The following is a 17,100-nucleotide window of genomic DNA, read 5'->3' as shown; positions in this document are numbered from 1 at the left end:
ATGCATGCATGAGGCATTAAGAAATAGGATGATGTTACTCATAGCAAATTATTCATTAGGCTCTCACTACATTCATCTGAAAGAATTGAGAAGTCCATCTCCTCCCGTATGATGTCAGGCAAGTTATAACTGCATCAAGACCTTCCTAGGGTAGTTCTGGTCAAGTCCGTATTTCGAGCTTGATGCTTGATCCCATTTCCCCTTCCCACGGTAGCCAGCAACAGAGATCTATTATTGCCAGCTAACTTCTTCGCTACTCCTTCGCGGTCGGGAAACTGTACCTAGTTGGTGCCTAACATTCACTGGTGAAATCGAATGGTTCAAATGTTACTTCCATCCGCTTAGATAAGCAAATCGACGCCATGTAGATTGCTATTTAACTTACAAGTATATACACAGGCACATTGAGCAACCCCGATTTATGTCCAATATAACAAGTCCTTCCAGCGAGCTGCGTCAGTATGGGATCCAATTTGACCCACAGCCTCGATCACTCCTTTACTTCTGGCAAATCGCCATCCCACTGAATCTTCATCGTGGTTGGGAAGGGGAAAAAGGCAGTCTGGTCCGGAGTCATGTACATGGCAATCCCACCAGGGCCTGAAAGCTTCTTCAGCTTGCCTTGTCCACCGGGCGCCCGGCGAAGGTTATCTAGCCGTCCAATGACCTTTAGCATGGTCGTAAGCGCGGTTTTACAAAGACCAAGCCCGAGACACTGGTGGGGCCCGAAACCGAAATGAGCGTATAGGTTCATGTCGCGGTCGAGTTTGACCTTGTCGGGCTCTGGAAAAGTGACAGGGTCCATGGAAGCCGAAACCTGAGTATGTCGTCAGCAGGATGATTGCCAATCGCAAATCATGAGTCGTGGATTACTCACCAAGTTACAAATAATATGCTGGCCTTGTTTCAGTGTGATCTTCTGGCCGTTGTCCTCGACAACTGTGGGTTGTGCAACAACTCGCGGCAAGGCAACCGACGACCGTATCCGGGCGCCCTCCATGAAGCTATGAAGCGTTAGTAAAGAAAGATGACATCAACTTGATAATACTCACTATCGTAGTAGTAGATCGTCGGCTTCAGTGGTGTCTTCCTTGGCCAGGCGATTGATCTCGGGCAAGTGAACTGAGCCCTCTTCTGAGAGGTAATAGTCAAGAGACTGGGAGAAAAGCTGTGCTTGGTTGGCTACCATTCCTCCAGCAGTTGGCAGAACGTGTGTCCAAACGATTTCAGGCGCTGGCATCCCGCTGTCAAGCAGGCGCTGAATCATATGGACGCCATATTCGCTGAGGACATCGTGCCGATGCAGACTATTGACAAGATTGGCAATGAAACCGGTCTTTGCGATGAGCTCAACGTTAGCCAGTGTGAGCTGGCCAAGCTGCTGCGTCACGGCCCGAGCCGCTTGGTTAAGCTCGAAAGACTTCCCAATATCTGCATCGTAAAAGATGGAAGTAAATACGACCGCCATAATTTGGTACAACTCTGACTCCGTGAAGATGCCTCGGGGATTGGATTCGGTTTTCAATGGTAGCGAAAATACGGAAGCACAGAAGTGAACCTGCGCCAGGTTTGCAATATCGCGGACGACATCAACTTGGTTGACACCAGCAAGCTTGTAAGAGTACCTGTGCAAAAGCTTCAAAGTAATATTCTCATAGAACCTCTTGACTTCAGTCTCCCATTTATCACGATAGAGGGCCTTGCCCATCATTTGACGTGACATGGCGTTCGGGGTCCTGTCACCAGATAGCATGAAGTCTCTGCCGTAGGGCTGATTATTGTGGCGCATGAGAAACTCAATCTTGCTACCCCAAGTAACCTTGAACGTCTCCTGGTCCGACAGTATGGACATGCAGGCCGAATGGGAGTTGATGAACTGGGGCGGGGGCGTATAGTTGGGGCGATCCCAGCTATACTTATCAGCGGTTCCAAGTTTGGTCAGAATCTTCTTGTTCTCGGATGGTACGACAAGGGGGAAGTGAGCATAGATTGAATCGCCCCTGAAGTGGTTCGGAAAAGCTCGCAAGACAAGTTTGTAGAAGACATGGGTTTGGTCGACCGAATCCTGAGGCTGAATCTCATTGTACGCCCAGTTTGTGAGATGCTTCGGTGTGAAGTCGACGGTGTGAAAGCGGTCACCACGAACCAAAGCAACAGCGTCTGACAGAATGGCCCTAGAAATCGTAAAGTTGGTGCAGAGTCCACTGCCAGGAGCCATCGACTCTTTCGCGTCTTCCACAATGATACCAGGGTATATCTCAACCCGATCAGGATGGTCGTAGAGCCGCTTGAGCTGGTCTGCGACGTATGGATCTGAGTTAATCTCCTCAAATGTCTTGTAGGGAGCTAAATTGAAGTATTTCCTGAATTCGTTTAGGGTAGCCAGGTTCCAGGAGCGGGCTTGCTGAATCCCAAGCGCCTCGATGCTCCTGAAGACTGTGGGAACATGCAAAGCACCGAAAGCACCCGCGCAGTCTTCAACGCTTTCCTCGAAAATTTTGACTAAGTCATTGTCGTCGTACGATCCATCTGCCTTGCGCTGCAGTCCAGCAAACGGACGCTCCCGAGGCTCTCCTGGCAGCTTAGCCTCCCACCGACCAAGTCCTCGCAAGAAGTCCTGCAGGGAGATTTTGCTGGGATCCTGCCCAGGGAACAATTCTTGGTACATATCTTCAGTCCATTTCTGATCTCGCTGGGAGATACAAGAATGCCAGCGGTACACGAGATTAAACTCAGCAGCAACTTGATTGCCCGTCGCTTGAGCAGCTGCCCTGCCAAGTAATCCATCCTTCATTTCAGAACGGGGGTCCAGGCTCCAGATGCTGTCTGTTCTGTTAATATTCAAAATGGTGCGAACATAATCCTTCAGAATGATGTTGACGTAGAGGCCGCATGTCACAAGCCGGCCGGTTTGGAAAAGATCGTTGTCATATTTCGCATACGCTGCGGTGTCGGACTCTTGCGGCTTTGTAAACCGGCCTCCCTCGTTGATCATTGCAAGCTTTTCAACCACGTAGTTATGGAAACGATTGAACATGATCAAGACTACGCCAACGTCCGGAGGGAATCCCAGAACACGTTTTGTTGAGAAACAGTCTGGCTTGAGCTTACCGTCCTTGAACGTCCTGATGAGGTCCTGTTCTTGTTGATTATTTCCATACAAAGGAGACAGATCCAAGTATGAAGAAGTGAGGCTGATTGCTGGATCTTTACGATCCGTCTCGAATAGATCTGGGTATAATTGTCAGTCCTATTGTCGGCCCTTTATTTGTCAAGACTTACCATGGATAATGATGGATGCAATGTAGAATAATACACTAGATATTTTATTGGGATGTTCTTTGTACTCTTTTCGTGCCAAAAGGCAATCAAAAAGAGTTTCGGGATCTGGTAGGTTCGGAGACTGCACAGTTTTGGGCTGTACAGATCTTGCATACGGAGTCCCAGCCGCACCGATATGTGGCCAAAGCACGTTCTGTTCCAGCTGTCAGCAAGCATTCTAACAGCAGATGTCATTGAGTCCTACATTGCCAGATCCATCCGCTCTTCGGTACATTGCATCACGGCCAAGATAGCTGCTCGTGCGGTTAGGATTATGCCAGAGAAGAGTACTTCATGAAAGTCCACATACGAGATTGGTGGGTGCTCCAAGTCATTCCACAGAGTGGTCAAAAAGGTATTCGTCAATTCTTTACCAATCTGGGACGTTGAGGGTAAGCCAGCGGAGAGCTACCGTGTAGTCAGAATCAATAATTCAACTCGGTATTAGCATGCGCCGATGAACTGACCTGGATAACTCGCTCCATGATATACTTCCTGTCGTCCAAAGCCTCTCCTGTCAATGCACTCTTTGAGACATCCACTAGAGTCTTAAGATCGCCCAGGTCAACGTGGGAAAGATCTTTGAGAATGCCTGTCTTCACTTGCTCCGTGACATAGGTGCCATCGCCTGTTTGGCTAGGCAGAGGCCGCAGCGACGCTGAGACAACCTGCTCGAGCTGAGCCAGGGTCTTTCCAAGTCCACCATTGGCTGAACCGGTTTGCTTCTCAGACATGGCGGATATAGCTTGCAGAACAAAAGTGGTTGGATTGAAATACAAATAAACTACCAAGTCACATCAGCACTGGGCACCTTTGCGAGAAGAAAATGCATGAGGCCTGCAGCATCCAATACATCCACCATGTGCTGAGCTTGTGGGACATCATTGCGACTCACCAATTTGCTAGATATCAGATCCGAGGATGATGTGGCATGCAAAGCAAAATCACAGTAGATATACAAAATAGTACAAGCCAAACAAGTATACAGAGGCAATGGCTTTTAGTGATTAGGAACCTTCGATAGGCCAGTGGACTGGAAAGAAATTGAGAAAAACGAGGCCTCTCGGGATCAACGTCCCATTAAGTACAAATAATTGCGCCTGGACATTGGAGTAATAAATAATCATGCGGCAGCAGCAGCAAGAAACGAGTGCGGCTGAAGGAGCTTTGCTTATGCCGACGGAGTCAGCTATTATCATGCCCATAGCCTTCATCACCACCACAGCCATCGCTCCGGGCGAAGAATGCCCCACAGGAGAGTGTGCGCGATATGGCCATTTGATTCGTGCATGCCCAAAAGAACAACTTAGTTTGGCTGTCAGCTGGGGACATTGCCCATGGCTGAGAAACAGGCCAGAACATGGCTGATGGCAACGGTGTGGAGAGCTGAAAAACTAGATAATTAATTGTTATCAGTAAAGCATGGAACATGCTCCTAAATAAGGATGCATATGCAGTCCATATCAAATGCAATCTATCCTGAATTCATGATAACACTCGTTCATCAATGATGAAGGCGCCACGAGGAGTTGACCAGTCTCGCAAACTACCGTTGCTGGAGTTCTTACTGGAGTTCTTACAAAGCTGAGAACATGTCTGATCGAGGAAAAGACAACCCGGTTGATCTGCGGATGGCGGGTTACTAGTCTACCAACACCTTATGGCAAATACGCAATCATATTGTCAGACGTTCATAAGTCAATCCAAGATTCCAGATCCCCCTCCACTCATGAGTCGTGACGCAGCCGATAGGCTGCTCATATGATTGTCAATCAGGAACGCTGTACTTTCTTCTGGATACTCCGTAGATGGGAAAAAACAGTTTCTACTCCATACAGTCGAGTCACTTTAGATTGGTTCAGAAGAAATGGCCATTGTAGGCGACGACAGTGGGACCCTTATGCAAGCTAGATTGCCGCTAAATAGTCCGGTAAGAAAAAGGCTGGCTGAGTCGCTTGATTCAAGGTACTTCGTACAGCCTGACAGCAGTAGATGACGGTTCGCGTATCAGTTAATACATATTTTATATCTTGAAACTCGATACGCAACGGAGAAGGCTGGCTGACAGGCTGACATGGAGCAAGGGCCAAGGGCGCTTCTTGGTGCTATGATAGTGGCTAACTGAGTCCAGAGCCCAATTAGTGTGTCCCCATCTGTTCTGAAAGGTTGGCACACGTTGGAGTCTGCATTTAATTTTAACATATCTCCATAATGTAGACCAATATTGTCTTCGCACTGTTGTTGATCGAACACATGCACACCTCCGAACTGCCACCCACTACTGTCATTGTTTCGATGGTAATCTAAGAATACAAAAGTATTCTCAATGTGGTACAAAGCAGCATCGTGTTCCCCGGACTCCCAACTCAATCTCGAGTGAACCGTGAGAATGGGAAAGTTCGACAATTTCCTCTGAAATAGGTAGTGCCCTCAACCAGTAGTATCACGTGATTCACGACGTGCCGAGGTGCCTAGATTTATGGACACTAAGTTGTTTTGTTCGCCTGAAAGTATTTTGCGGATCAGCAAGACTGCAGACAGTCGCATCTCGACCATCGTCTCCTCGCTCTTGTTGTTGCGGAGTGTGTTGGCTTCACTCCGACCAAGTTTACGGACACACGCAACTGCGAGATCAGAAAGAAGTGCGATCGCGTCCAATTCCAATGGCGTCGACAATCACGTTGGTAGTCCAACCCCGGGGTACGCTTCCATTTGCATATCTTCGTCCTTCCTCGATCTAAACATTTGCAGCGCACTGATTCCTTTTGTTACAGGAAAACCCATTAGGAAGCTTCCAAAAGAACTTCAGATTGATCCCAATGCTCCTACGCAAGAAATCTATACCTCACTTGCGGAAGCTTCGGGTTTCTCCATCCACCGTTTGAGGATCACCAAGGGAAGCGACCGAACAGTTGTCCCCAATTCAAAGGGCATGACTGCCAATGATATTGGTCTCAGGGATCAGAGTGTGGTTCATGTCAAGGATCTGGGTATGTTGGAATTTTGATCCATTTGATCCAGGTATACTCTCCCATCTCGGTGAGGACTGACACAGGGTTTTGCACACTCCTTAGGCCCCCAGATTGCATGGCGCACTGTCTTCATTATCGAGTACTTGGGACCTCTTCTCATCCATCCTCTGTTTTTGTTCCCTCTCCGGCCATACATCTACTACAACTTTGATAAGCCCTTACCCGAGCCTTCCGGCCTGCAGCTACTGGTCTGCGGGCTTTTAACTGTGCACTTCGTCAAACGAGAGCTCGAGACTCTCTTTGTCCACCGTTTCAGCAATGCCACTATGCCCGTCCGCCACATCTTCAGGAACAGCGCTCACTACTGGGTTCTCGCCGGCTTCAATATCGCGTACTGGGTTTTCCGCCCCGACGCGGGTGCTGCTACTAACGAACCCAACCCAGCCCTCCTCTACAGTGGTCTTACGCTTTTCGTCTTCGGCGAGCTGGCCAACTTGAATACCCACCTGGTGCTTCGCGATCTGCGTCGACCCGGTACTACCGAGAGGGGCATCCCAACCGGGTTCGGGTTCAACCTTGTGACGTGCCCCAATTACTTGTTTGAGATCATTGCCTGGATTGGCGTCTATCTGGTCAGCGGAATGAGTTGGAGTGTCTTGTTCTTCATCACTATTGGTGGTTCTACAATGGCTAGCTGGGCCGCCAAGAAGGAACGCCGCTATCGCAAAGAGTTCGGTGACAAGTACAAGCGCAAGAGGTTTGTCATAATTCCCGGAATCTTCTAAGTATATTCGGTGATCCGACAAACCTGCGTATGGAAAAGCCAGCCATTCCCACAGGAATATGGCCATGAGACGAAGCATTCAGTGAGACGCTTTCCAGCTAACAAGGGTTGCTGTGACGCTACACGCAATAACGAGAGAGTGCTTGCTGGGGTTACTTCTTGTGCACGCCATATTTCCACTTGCAGCAGTTTACGAGAGGACATGTAGTCTACATTAGAAGCTTGCAAACTCCTATAAGCCTTACTCCAGAGAGTTCCTAGAAATAAGGAGTGACGAGAAAGAGAAGTCCCAGAATAATCCCATTGTTCAACCAAAACCTCAAGTTTGAGATGAGAGCTCCATCCCGACCCATGAACACCAGTCTATAATAGAAGAAAAATATAAAAGTAACTCGCCAAATAGCAGGACGACCAATTCAGGAGGAGGGGCGCTGCTTATGTACTCTTCAACTTCTTCGCCCACAGGTTGTAATACGGTTCCATCTCTTGCTCACAACTGCGCTTAGGATCGGAATCGCATCCAAAGAACCGAATAACCAAGTCTCCGTCCTTGTAAGTGCCGTCGGCCGAAGCAGCAGGGGAATCTTTGCTGTAAGCATTAATGCTTCGTTGAGGAACAAGCGCCATTCTCGCGAGGACAGTCGGATGCCATTGCACTATATGATCCTAGTAAAAGACGGGTAGCTGTTAGTACGATCATCGCCGGCCATTAGAAAGCGAGGATGGAAACATACCAAAGCGTGCATCTCCGCTTTCTGAAAGTTATACTTCCGATACAGAGGATCGAACCACATATCAAGGAAGAATCGCGCAAAGTCGCCCTGTCGAAGCACAAAGCTTCCGGGGTTCAAGTCCTCGTTATCCGTGCTGATTATAAGGTCGACATCCTCTGGCTTCAGGTGCGAGAAAGTCTTGATAATGCTGTCCGGCGGCACAACGGGAACGTCCTTGAGCATCAGCGATTGAAGGCGATTCTTGTCAAGGATATGAGACTCTAACGATTTGCTAGGGTTCATGATCAAGGTATGAGCATCGAGATGAAAGAAATAAGTTGAATGAGGGTGCGATGCCATTGCATGGCGCATCGCAGGGACTATTGCCCAGCTCCGTGGGGCGTTGTCCAGCGCGGATTCGTAATCAGACAGGGTTGCAAAGAAATTCGTATAGCCTGCATTTAAGAAGGGTTCAGTCGGCCATCAATGTAGAGCTGATGTACCGTAAGTAGTTTACTTACCATGTAGACTAGCATAATGCTCTCTGTTCTTGATGATCTTCTGGACGTAGTTATCACTGAAACGGGCTCGATCTAGAACCGTCACAATGACAATGCTTGAAGCTCCCGAAGGGGCAGACGTTGGTGCTGTACTCGAATGGGAGAAGTGTGATAGAAGGAAGAAGAGGGTGAGGATAGCAAAGCCTAGAATTGCAGCGGTCTTGAGCTGTTTCTTGCGTTGTAAAGAAAGCCTGGAGGAGCGGGTGTGGGAAGAAGTATGAGGACTCCTCCGAGGGGGTAGAGCAAACTGCATGACGAGCTGACTTTGTCACCAGCGGCTCTTGCTGGGCGACTCCGTACAATCTGAATATGCCTCCTATCAGGACATGATGGGAGTAATATCCACAAGCCAAATAGGACGAGCTGCATAGATTGAACTGTCGTACCTGGAGGCGGCCAATCTGCCGAATGCGGAAATGAGCGGCGGATCATCGTTGGCCCGACCTTTTGCATATGGCACATTCCAATCAACGACCTGGACTCACAGGAAGTCTCACCAGGCGGAATGCGGGTTACCTGAGATAAGGGCGTTCATTCGCTTCAATAAGACAGAACAGCAGAGCTTAGTGATACCCCTCGATTCGTCTTAAATGCGTGATACATGCTTCAAACGTCTGTCTTCAGTTCTTCACAGACCTATGAGCTTTCCAGAACGAACATCTGGCATTATACTCCCGAGTAAGACAATAATGAATACCTCAAGCATTATTGTATAGCAGATATGTTACAAGCGGATAAGACGAGGAATGGGTAGTTTTCGTGACTCCTGGTCAGTGATTCTTGTCAGAGGTGGTGTACATTGAATTCCAGAAAATAGTCGAAGATAATAGTACATGACGCCCAGTCCTTGGCCAACAGAATTGAAAACGAACAACTGTTGATGGTATGCTGATCAGAAAACTCCTATCACATCTTTTATTCCCCTAGTACTGTTTCTCGTTGTATGTTGGTTTCGTAGCTTCCTTGATGTTGATCTCTTCCTCCACCTTGGCTTTGACTTCTGCCTCCTTCTGCTTTACCCACTCCTCGAACGACGGTGGCTCGGGGAGGCCAAGGCGTTTTCTTTCTTGGCGGAATTGCTCTTGGATCTTAGGTGTCTGCATCACTTTCCATCGTAACTCCCAGCCGAAGATACCCAATTCCTTGATACGGCCAGGCCGGTCGTCCAGAAGGTAGTTGTCGAGACCGCCAGATTTCCAGATTGTTCGCAGAGCCTTTCGCGTCACTTTGATAAAGAGGTACTCTCCGAGGGCTTCACTCCAGAGCTTCTTCCGCCTGACGTTGGGCTTCCAGAATCGTCGGGTTTTACCCTCATTGCGGCCCTTCGAGATCTTGTTTCCGAACTGGATCATAGCCCCACCATAGAGACCGGAGTTAGATTGCTTGAAAATGTAGTTGGGTCCATAGGGATAAGGAGGAATATAATCCGGTAATTGCTTCGTTTTTTGCGCAGCCAATGTCGTAGAGAACGAGCGCGTCGGGACTGATAATGAGAGGTTGCGAAAAGCTGCGGAGAGGGAGGAGGGGAGAGTCATGGCGGAGCGACTCTGGAGACCTGCCATTTTGATAATCAAGTTATAGAAACTGCATGAGCAATGGCATGACAGTAGGAAATCAAGTGTAGACAGCCGACAAAAGACTGCTGATGAGGGAAATCGTAGCCCGATAGAGCACCGTCCGCTAGTAAAATGATCGGAAAGTGTGCTAGATGGAAAGAATTTGGGCGGATTCTTTGGGGTGCTGACCGCCTTGGCAACGCACCGCTATCATTGCTTGAACCCTTTGAGCTGCGCGGTTGAAATTCGGCCAGCAGCATCACCTCGCTGGATAATAAAGCATTTATTTCCTTGCTGCTGGTTTTCCTTTGCATGACCCTCCTTCGCAACCCTTTCTAATACCTGATCACTCTTGAAAGTCGTTTTGTTTTATCTAGGAAGATCCTTTCAGCTTCCAGGCCAGGCCGCAATACTTCGCCATGGTTCAGATCAGTGAAGTGAAGGGCAGTTCGCGCGAGAACAGAACAGCAGCACACACTCATATCAAAGGCCTTGGGTTACGTCCAGATGGGACTGCGGAGCCCTCTGCTGATGGATTCGTCGGTCAGGCAGCAGCCCGCGAGGTGGGCAGCATTCAATTTTTTTCCTCGTTTTGTAAGATGAGCTTGGGCTAACTACCATGTCTCTCTGACAGGCGTGCGGTGTCGTCGTGGATTTGATCAAGGCGAAGAAAATGGCTGGACGTGCAATTATGCTTGCAGGAGGACCAGGAACTGGAAAAACTGCCCTTGCTCTGGCTGTATCACAGGAACTGGGAACCAAGGTCCCGTTCTGCCCCATTGTTGGCAGCGAAATCTACTCAGCTGAGGTCAAGAAGACCGAGGCCCTAATGGAAAATTTTCGAAGGGCGATTGGTATGCTGTTTCAGACGCGTCTTTCGGGCTGGGGTTGCGATTAACAAGATTTTAGGCTTAAGAGTGCGCGAGACGAAAGAAGTGTACGAAGGAGAAGTCACAGAACTCACGCCTGAGGAAGCCGAAAACCCCCTTGGCGGCTACGGACGTACCATCAGCCATTTGATTATCGGATTGAAGTCTGCCAAAGGAACCAAGAAGCTGCGTCTTGACCCTAGCATTTATGAGGCAATTCAAAAAGAGCGTGTGACCGTCGGAGATGTCATCTATATCGAAGCGAACACTGGAGCTTGCAAGAGAGTTGGACGGTCCGATGCATATGCGACCGAGTTCGATCTTGAGGCGGAAGAGTATGTTCCTGTACCGAAGGGAGAGGTACACAAGAAGAAGGAAATTGTGCAAGATGTGACGCTTCATGACTTGGACATGGCCAATGCACGGCCACAGGGTGGACAGGACGTCATGAGTATGATGGGCCAGCTCATGAAGCCGAAGAAAACAGAAATCACGGACAAGCTGCGCCAGGAGATCAACAAAGTTGTCAACCGCTATATCGATCAGGGTGTTGCTGAACTTGTACCTGGCGTGCTCTTCATTGATGAGGTATTTCGAGCTCCTTTCCCCATCGCAGTCTAGGTGTGCTGACTCGCCTCAGGTTCACATGCTTGACATCGAATGCTTCACTTATCTCAATCGAGCTCTCGAGTCTAGCATCTCCCCTATCGTCATTCTCGCATCCAACCGGGGTCACACTGTTATTCGTGGCACAGATGATATCACTGCTGCGCATGGAATCCCCCCAGATCTGCTTGCTCGTCTCCTCATTATCCCAACTCATCCTTACACCCCCGACGAGATCAAGACCATCATCCGCTTGCGCGCTAAGACGGAAGGCCTCAATATCACCGATCCTGCTCTCGACAAGGTCGCCGACCATGGCAGCAAGGTCAGCTTGCGGTATGCTCTACAACTGCTCACCCCTGCTAGCATCCTCGCGCGCGTGAATGGACGACCAGGAGGCATTGAGGAGGCGGATATTGCAGAGTGCGAGGATCTCTTCCTTGATGCGAAGAGAAGCGCCGCCATCGTTAGCCAGGACAGTGAGAAGTTCCTTTCATGAATAAATGCGCTTAATTTAATGGGGGTCTCTATTGGTTGAGGGAGTTACAAAACCACGCAAAGATGTATGCTATGTCTGATATGCAAATTATTATGTCACGTAATGGAAAGGATACTTTGGCTCCATAAGCTGTTAGGTGTCAAACAGTAATTTTTCAGGAGATAGCCTAGCTGTGTTTCTCCGAATTGTATCTATCCAAGCTCGACAAGAACAAAAGGCCTTTCACTTCTTGGTAGACACATTCTATTCTTCAGTGAGCCTCGCAAAGCACCCAGAAGGATGAGGGAAATTTCAATGACAAGGACGTAGACACGGAATAGACTGAGTAGTGTCCGAATGAGATGATCTGCCAGACTTAAATGCAACTGTGGTAGCTCTGTCACATCCGAGATGTCCGGATGATGCTCAAAGGCAAAGGGTACTTTCGCATCGAGATGCTCAACGGCAACCGTAAGGCCAGAGGTAACTGCGTCCTCAAGAACCCCATGGCCTGTCCATGAGAAGCAGAAGCTGAGCTCTCGTTTGCTCTGAATGGCAGGAAGAGAGCTTAGAACCTGGAGAGTGTCAGTGCAGATCCCCAGATCAGTGAACTCCCACACTTCTGCGACAAGGAGAGGATGTGGCGGAGCGAACGGATCCAGAGTGATGAGGACTAGATCGAAGTGCTGTATTGAAAGATTCTGCCCCTCATTCATGACGCAGGTGAGACATGTCCTGGGGGTTATGTCAGGTGGGTCTGCAGGACGGTTCTTATTGCTTCTGTCCCAGGAAGTTACTATGAAAACCACTAGCAGGCCATGACTGGTCAAAATCCGGTATGAACTGCGAAGTTTGTGAGTACTCTGTAATATGGAGAGGTCCTGACATATTACAGAGGTTGAGAAGCTGACATTACTCACAGATGGATCCGAATGCAAAAAACATGATATGTCTTGCTGTTCGCAACTTTTGTAAAATCTCAGTCTCCCCGATAGTGGGAGTTACACCCAAAATGTGCTGGATTCCATCGGCAGAAATGGCGAAAATAAGGTGGTCAAATTGCGCCTTTTGTCCATCAGAGGTACTAAGCACAAAACGCTCCTCTGTCGACTGAGACACACCTGTTACTCGGGTCTTGACATGTACCCTGTGGGACGGGAAAGCCCTCGCCATTACCAGGATCAACTGTCTAGCCCCATCATTAATGCGTTGCCAAATCAAGCTTTTGGGTCGTAAACAGAGGATGCTGTGGTCCAAGAGGCAGCGGACGAATGCTTTGGCTGGCAACAGGCCTATAATATTGCCAGCATTGATCCCAACAAAGGTGATAACATTGACGTCAAGTACTTCGCATAAAATGTGTTTGAATAGTCCTCACTTGCGAAGTAATGTCGTATCCCGGCTTCGTGCTGCGCAAGGCGCTCACTCTGGTGGCCGTCGACTAGGAGGTCTGAGCACGTATATCGTAGTTGTGCAATATCGAATCACATCCGCCATGTTCCAGGCTCGCATAGAAGCCATGGGCGACGTACAATGTTCCCAAGTATACTCCCAGTCCATTGATCAGCCTCAATACCATCTGATGCTCCAAAGGAGAGCTCCGCTGCGGACGTGAAAATCCCCAGATAGCGAAGCAGTGAAACAAGGTTGGCTGGAGTGGTATTAGTGCCAATGCTATCCCGATCCCAGAATGCACTGACGAGAAGCAGTTGCGTTGAATACTGGTGGCACTGTGTTCACGGTGACTTTATTTCCTGCATGTTCAAACGGTACTGCCTTGATACGCCCATCAAGCATTGCAGAGGTCTCGAAAAGATGGACATCATGAGGGGGCTTCTGTGAAGCCCAAAACGCGGTGACCCCAGCGCATCCACCTCCAACAATAGCGACACGCTTAGACTACATGGGAGACATGACGCGATCTGTCCGATCAGGGACGATGGACCAGTATCATCGCATTGGTGTCGAAAACAGAAGTGCTCGCCCGAGCGAATAAAGGCAAGATGGTAATGACTTGGACCTAAGACCGAAGGCGCCTATTTAATCGCACAGCCGCAGAAAAGCGTTTCGACCCGTACTAGAGTCTGGACAATGTGTGTATAGGTCCTACACAAGAGAGAGCTTTGGAGCCTCGTGTACCAATTTCTATTCATTCCCGTCGAATCATCCGCGCGCCTCGTTTCCCTTTCGGGTGAAAGTACGTCAATGGATATGAGAGCAGAAAATGAGAGCAGAAATCCAGCCGTACACAGATTTAATCAGGGAACTGGTAATGATGATAACAGCCGACGGGTTTATGAGAGCGGTTAGCCGCCACTTTCGTACCCAGCGAGTTCAAGTGTGACCACATCAGATGACGGCAACTTGAGACTCAATCAATAACTACCAATGAAGGTGATGGTCCGAGGGTGATCTTGAATATTTTGTCAAAAGCTATCAGGAGTGACTAACTCAGAAGAGGGCAATGAGTTGACAGGATTCATGGTGAAAACGTGACAAGGTAACATAGAGAGTAGAAAGGTACCTCGATAAGTCTGGGGAATTGTTATGACGTTCATCTATGTGGAATGGAAACATGAAGTATTTTGCGGATCCAACGAACTGGGCCCATGCTAGGGGTACGAATGGGTACGATTGCATCATAATCATACTGCTTGTTCAGTATTCGTCCTCTAAGTAATAGTAGTAATGGGTTCAGTAAGTAGAGGATATAGATTGTTCTGTTTTACCAGAGACTTCATCCTTGGCTGGTTGTCACGTGTGCATGGATGGCTGGAGGAGGTTACTCGCCGAACAATGAACGATCATCATTGCAGTTGCCATCGTCCGGCCTCTTCTTTCTTTTTCGTTCGTCATTGATTCAGTTCCATAATTTGTTGATCGATCGCTATATCAATTTATTGAGGTGTTAGCTGCAAATTAAGTGTCAACTTCTTACCAAATCTTAGAACGTTTCCGCCTGGGAGACAAGTCCGGCCGGTAGGGAGACCCGCCACGAAGATAGGGTGGGAGAATCACAGTCCGCTTATCAGCGACACCTGTTCGCCCGTCGCGCAGAGACCATTTCAGTCATACTCTTCTCGCATCTCCTGCCTTTATATTTTGGTTCTCGACGATTCACGAAGGCAATGTCGAACCCTCTAGACACCGACGCCGGCTCTGAGCTGTTCAGCAGTTATGAGACGGAGCTGAAGCTGGTACAGGCCGATCTGAACCAGAAGCTGGACCAGATAGCGGAATCAAGTGGTGAGCAACGGAAATCAGCAATAAGAATGGCTGAACGAGCCTTAGATGAGGCCAATGAGTTGGTTCGTCACACTTCCCTGATTTCCGTCTGTACATTCCCTTTTAACATCTCGTTGAATACATACAGCTTGATCAAATGCGCATGGAGAAGCAGAACATCCCCTCAGCAGCACGTTCAAAAGTCAACATTCGTTTTCGGAACTATGCCACCGACGTTGACGAAGCCAAGCGGAAGCTCAAATCGCTCTCCGACGATCGCAAGGCGCTCTTTGGCGACCGCTACACGGACGAACCACAAGATGAGCACCTGGAGCAGAGGCAGCAACTTCTTTCCGGCACCGAGCGTTTGGAACGGAGTTCTGCCCGTCTACAGGAGAGCCAGCGGATTGCACTCGAAACGGAGGACATCGGACGCAATACATTAGCCGATCTCTACCAGCAACGGCAGACTATAGAGCATGCACGAGCGGGTCTGCAGCAGAGTGAAGGATATGTAGACACGAGCATCAAGACTCTAAGGGGCATGGCCCGTAGGTAATGACTCTCTTTGAGATCCACGCCTTCTGGCTCAAGTTGCTGACCTCGAACTTCTATCTCCCAGGATGGCTACGAATCGGATAATCACGATTGCGATTATTACTGTTTTAGTCCTGTTGATTTTTGCTGTCATTTATAGCAAGTTCCATTAGCGTCGGGCTCTGGACACCTGGACAGGCGTAGATACGATTTCCTCTTCCATATTACTCTCTTACGACTTATTCGTGTTTGTTTGCGCAGGGCACTCCTACATTAATCATTGTATGATAGCATCCATCAGGCAAATTAATGCTCGTCAAACATATTACTTCTATAGCCAGTGGTCGCTCACTCTGGTCGCTTGGTGCCTTCCTTCAGCCATAGGGTATCATTCTTAGCAAAGAAAATGGAACCAAAGGAGGTCAGCTTCTAGCCCAAAGTATGCCGTCTAATTCATAATGCGCATAGCGCCAAATGCAACATTGATGACAACGCCGACAAAGACTGCCAAACCCTTCCGCCAACTCCACACACCCTCCTCCCTCCTCAACCACATGGCACAGCCCACAGGCCAGAAGAACCCCATCACCGCGCCCCAAAGCATGTCGTCCATGGCGCCTCGGGAGCCAGCCCCAAAGCCGCCATCATCATCCGCAAAGGAAATGCCTTCACCTCCGCCTGGCACGCCCGCTGCCATCGCGGACGATCCCTCATCCATCCACCGGTCTTCGAGCTCGCGCAGCTCCGCCCCAGTCGGCATGGTATCGGGCGTCCGCGATACAGACTGAATCGCCATAAACTGCGATCGCAGCGCCGACACCTCGGAGGGGGTGAATCCCGCCGATAACAGTCGATCAAACCCGCGGGGGGCGGACGTAGTGGACGGCGGAGGTTGCTGCTGCTTTTTTCTACCTGTATAATCCTCGTCCGCCTGCTCTTGCTGGAGTGTGGTAGCTATTGCTGCCTCAGCCGCTAGATCGGCGTCGGATAGAACGATGTCGCCTATTGAGCAATGAATGTAGAGCCGGGGCTGCTCCCGGATGGGCGCTTTGCCCTTCCCCTTGACAGTGGTAGCATCTTCTTGTACGACGGGAGTTCTAGAAGGCGAAGGTGGGAGCTTTAAAGAAACACTCAATGGGGTGGCATCTTCCAGGCCACGACCAGCGTAGATCAAACGGAGGCGATGTGATGAGAGATTCGGTGGAAGGTGCGTTCGAATTAATTGCTTCAAGCCGGCAGCCGTGGTAATATCAGGGTTCTCGATGTCAAGAGGGAAATCGGGAATCGAGGCAGAGAACCGGACTGTCAGGAGAAGAGGCCCACCTGTAGAGTCCCCGTCCCATGTAGGATCTGGGGATAGAAATGCGGGGAAAGTCATATCTTGACTTTTGTTTTTTACTGACCGATTGAAAGCCAGCCTAGCAAGTCTGAAGAAACATTGTGGTTACGGTCTGCCATCCATCGTTCGCATTGCTTCAT

At 49.2% G+C, this 17,100-nt stretch overlaps 8 protein-coding genes across 8 annotated transcripts; 3 read left to right on the top strand and 5 right to left on the bottom strand.

Annotated features, from left to right (window-relative positions):
- Positions 1-110: 110 nt before the first annotated feature.
- Positions 111-4,926, bottom strand: ppoA (peroxidase/cytochrome P450 family protein). Its single transcript, XM_746657.2, has 8 exons — positions 4,217-4,926; positions 3,789-4,105; positions 3,632-3,729; positions 3,527-3,575; positions 3,283-3,475; positions 1,053-3,231; positions 878-1,004; positions 111-817 (listed from the first exon to the last, which is right to left on the bottom strand). The coding sequence occupies exons 2-8, from the start codon at positions 4,053-4,055 to the stop codon at positions 491-493; spliced, it is 3,240 nt and encodes a 1,079-aa protein (XP_751750.1). The 5' UTR covers positions 4,056-4,105; positions 4,217-4,926; the 3' UTR covers positions 111-490.
- A 1,058-nt stretch (positions 4,927-5,984) lies between these two features.
- On the top strand, positions 5,985-7,078 carry AFUA_4G10760 (trans-2-enoyl-CoA reductase (NADPH) TSC13; the record flags this gene model as incomplete). Its single annotated transcript, XM_746658.1, has 3 exons — positions 5,985-6,021; positions 6,096-6,311; positions 6,396-7,078. 3 exons carry the CDS (start codon positions 5,985-5,987, stop codon positions 7,076-7,078), a joined length of 936 nt encoding a protein of 311 aa, XP_751751.1.
- Positions 7,079-7,512: 434 nt separating this feature from the next.
- On the bottom strand, positions 7,513-8,603 carry AFUA_4G10750 (putative alpha-1,6-mannosyltransferase subunit; the record flags this gene model as incomplete). Its single annotated transcript, XM_746659.1, has 3 exons — positions 7,513-7,743; positions 7,812-8,245; positions 8,312-8,603. The coding sequence occupies 3 exons, from the start codon at positions 8,601-8,603 to the stop codon at positions 7,513-7,515; spliced, it is 957 nt and encodes a 318-aa protein (XP_751752.1).
- A 442-nt stretch (positions 8,604-9,045) lies between these two features.
- AFUA_4G10740 (mitochondrial 54S ribosomal protein bL28m) lies at positions 9,046-10,055 on the bottom strand. The gene has a single exon (XM_746660.2). It carries the CDS (start codon positions 9,910-9,912, stop codon positions 9,274-9,276), a length of 639 nt encoding a protein of 212 aa, XP_751753.1. The 5' UTR covers positions 9,913-10,055; the 3' UTR covers positions 9,046-9,273.
- An 86-nt stretch (positions 10,056-10,141) lies between these two features.
- Positions 10,142-12,008, top strand: rvb1 (RuvB family ATP-dependent DNA helicase pontin). The gene is made up of 4 exons (XM_746661.2): positions 10,142-10,469; positions 10,541-10,760; positions 10,816-11,363; positions 11,416-12,008. The coding sequence occupies exons 1-4, from the start codon at positions 10,326-10,328 to the stop codon at positions 11,878-11,880; spliced, it is 1,377 nt and encodes a 458-aa protein (XP_751754.1). The 5' UTR covers positions 10,142-10,325; the 3' UTR covers positions 11,881-12,008.
- Positions 12,009-12,071: 63 nt separating this feature from the next.
- On the bottom strand, positions 12,072-13,656 carry AFUA_4G10720 (uncharacterized protein; the record flags this gene model as incomplete). The annotated part of the gene is made up of 5 exons (XM_746662.1): positions 12,072-12,616; positions 12,780-13,151; positions 13,238-13,309; positions 13,348-13,533; positions 13,560-13,656. The coding sequence occupies 5 exons, from the start codon at positions 13,654-13,656 to the stop codon at positions 12,072-12,074; spliced, it is 1,272 nt and encodes a 423-aa protein (XP_751755.1).
- Positions 13,657-14,987: 1,331 nt separating this feature from the next.
- Positions 14,988-15,794, top strand: AFUA_4G10710 (v-SNARE protein VTI1; the record flags this gene model as incomplete). Its single annotated transcript, XM_746663.1, has 3 exons — positions 14,988-15,167; positions 15,233-15,639; positions 15,707-15,794. 3 exons carry the CDS (start codon positions 14,988-14,990, stop codon positions 15,792-15,794), a joined length of 675 nt encoding a protein of 224 aa, XP_751756.1.
- A 275-nt stretch (positions 15,795-16,069) lies between these two features.
- On the bottom strand, positions 16,070-16,999 carry dscC (DSC3 family protein; the record flags this gene model as incomplete). Its single annotated transcript, XM_746664.1, has 1 exon — positions 16,070-16,999. One exon carries the CDS (start codon positions 16,997-16,999, stop codon positions 16,070-16,072), a length of 930 nt encoding a protein of 309 aa, XP_751757.1.
- Positions 17,000-17,100: the final 101 nt, after the last annotated feature.

Source organism: Aspergillus fumigatus, chromosome 4 (genome assembly GCF_000002655.1).
Source record: "Aspergillus fumigatus Af293 chromosome 4, whole genome shotgun sequence".
NCBI lineage: Eukaryota > Fungi > Ascomycota > Eurotiomycetes > Eurotiales > Aspergillaceae > Aspergillus > Aspergillus fumigatus.
Note: the sequence above shows the minus strand (reverse complement) of the source record. Positions and strands in the feature narration are given on the sequence as shown.

Coding starts and splice junctions, on each gene's coding strand:
- ppoA (XM_746657.2), bottom strand. CDS start 4,055: ATGTCTGAGAAGCAAACCGGTTCAGCCAATGGTGGACTTGGAAAGACC. Junction 3,232..3,282: donor TGCATCCATCATTATCCATG/GTAAGTCTTGAC, acceptor AATTATACCCAG/ATCTATTCGAGACGGATCGT. Junction 818..877: donor AGCATATTATTTGTAACTTG/GTGAGTAATCCA, acceptor CGACATACTCAG/GTTTCGGCTTCCATGGACCC.
- AFUA_4G10740 (XM_746660.2), bottom strand. CDS start 9,912: ATGGCAGGTCTCCAGAGTCGCTCCGCCATGACTCTCCCCTCCTCCCTC.
- rvb1 (XM_746661.2), top strand. CDS start 10,326: ATGGTTCAGATCAGTGAAGTGAAGGGCAGTTCGCGCGAGAACAGAACA. Junction 10,761..10,815: donor AAATTTTCGAAGGGCGATTG/GTATGCTGTTTC, acceptor ACAAGATTTTAG/GCTTAAGAGTGCGCGAGACG. Junction 11,364..11,415: donor GCGTGCTCTTCATTGATGAG/GTATTTCGAGCT, acceptor GACTCGCCTCAG/GTTCACATGCTTGACATCGA.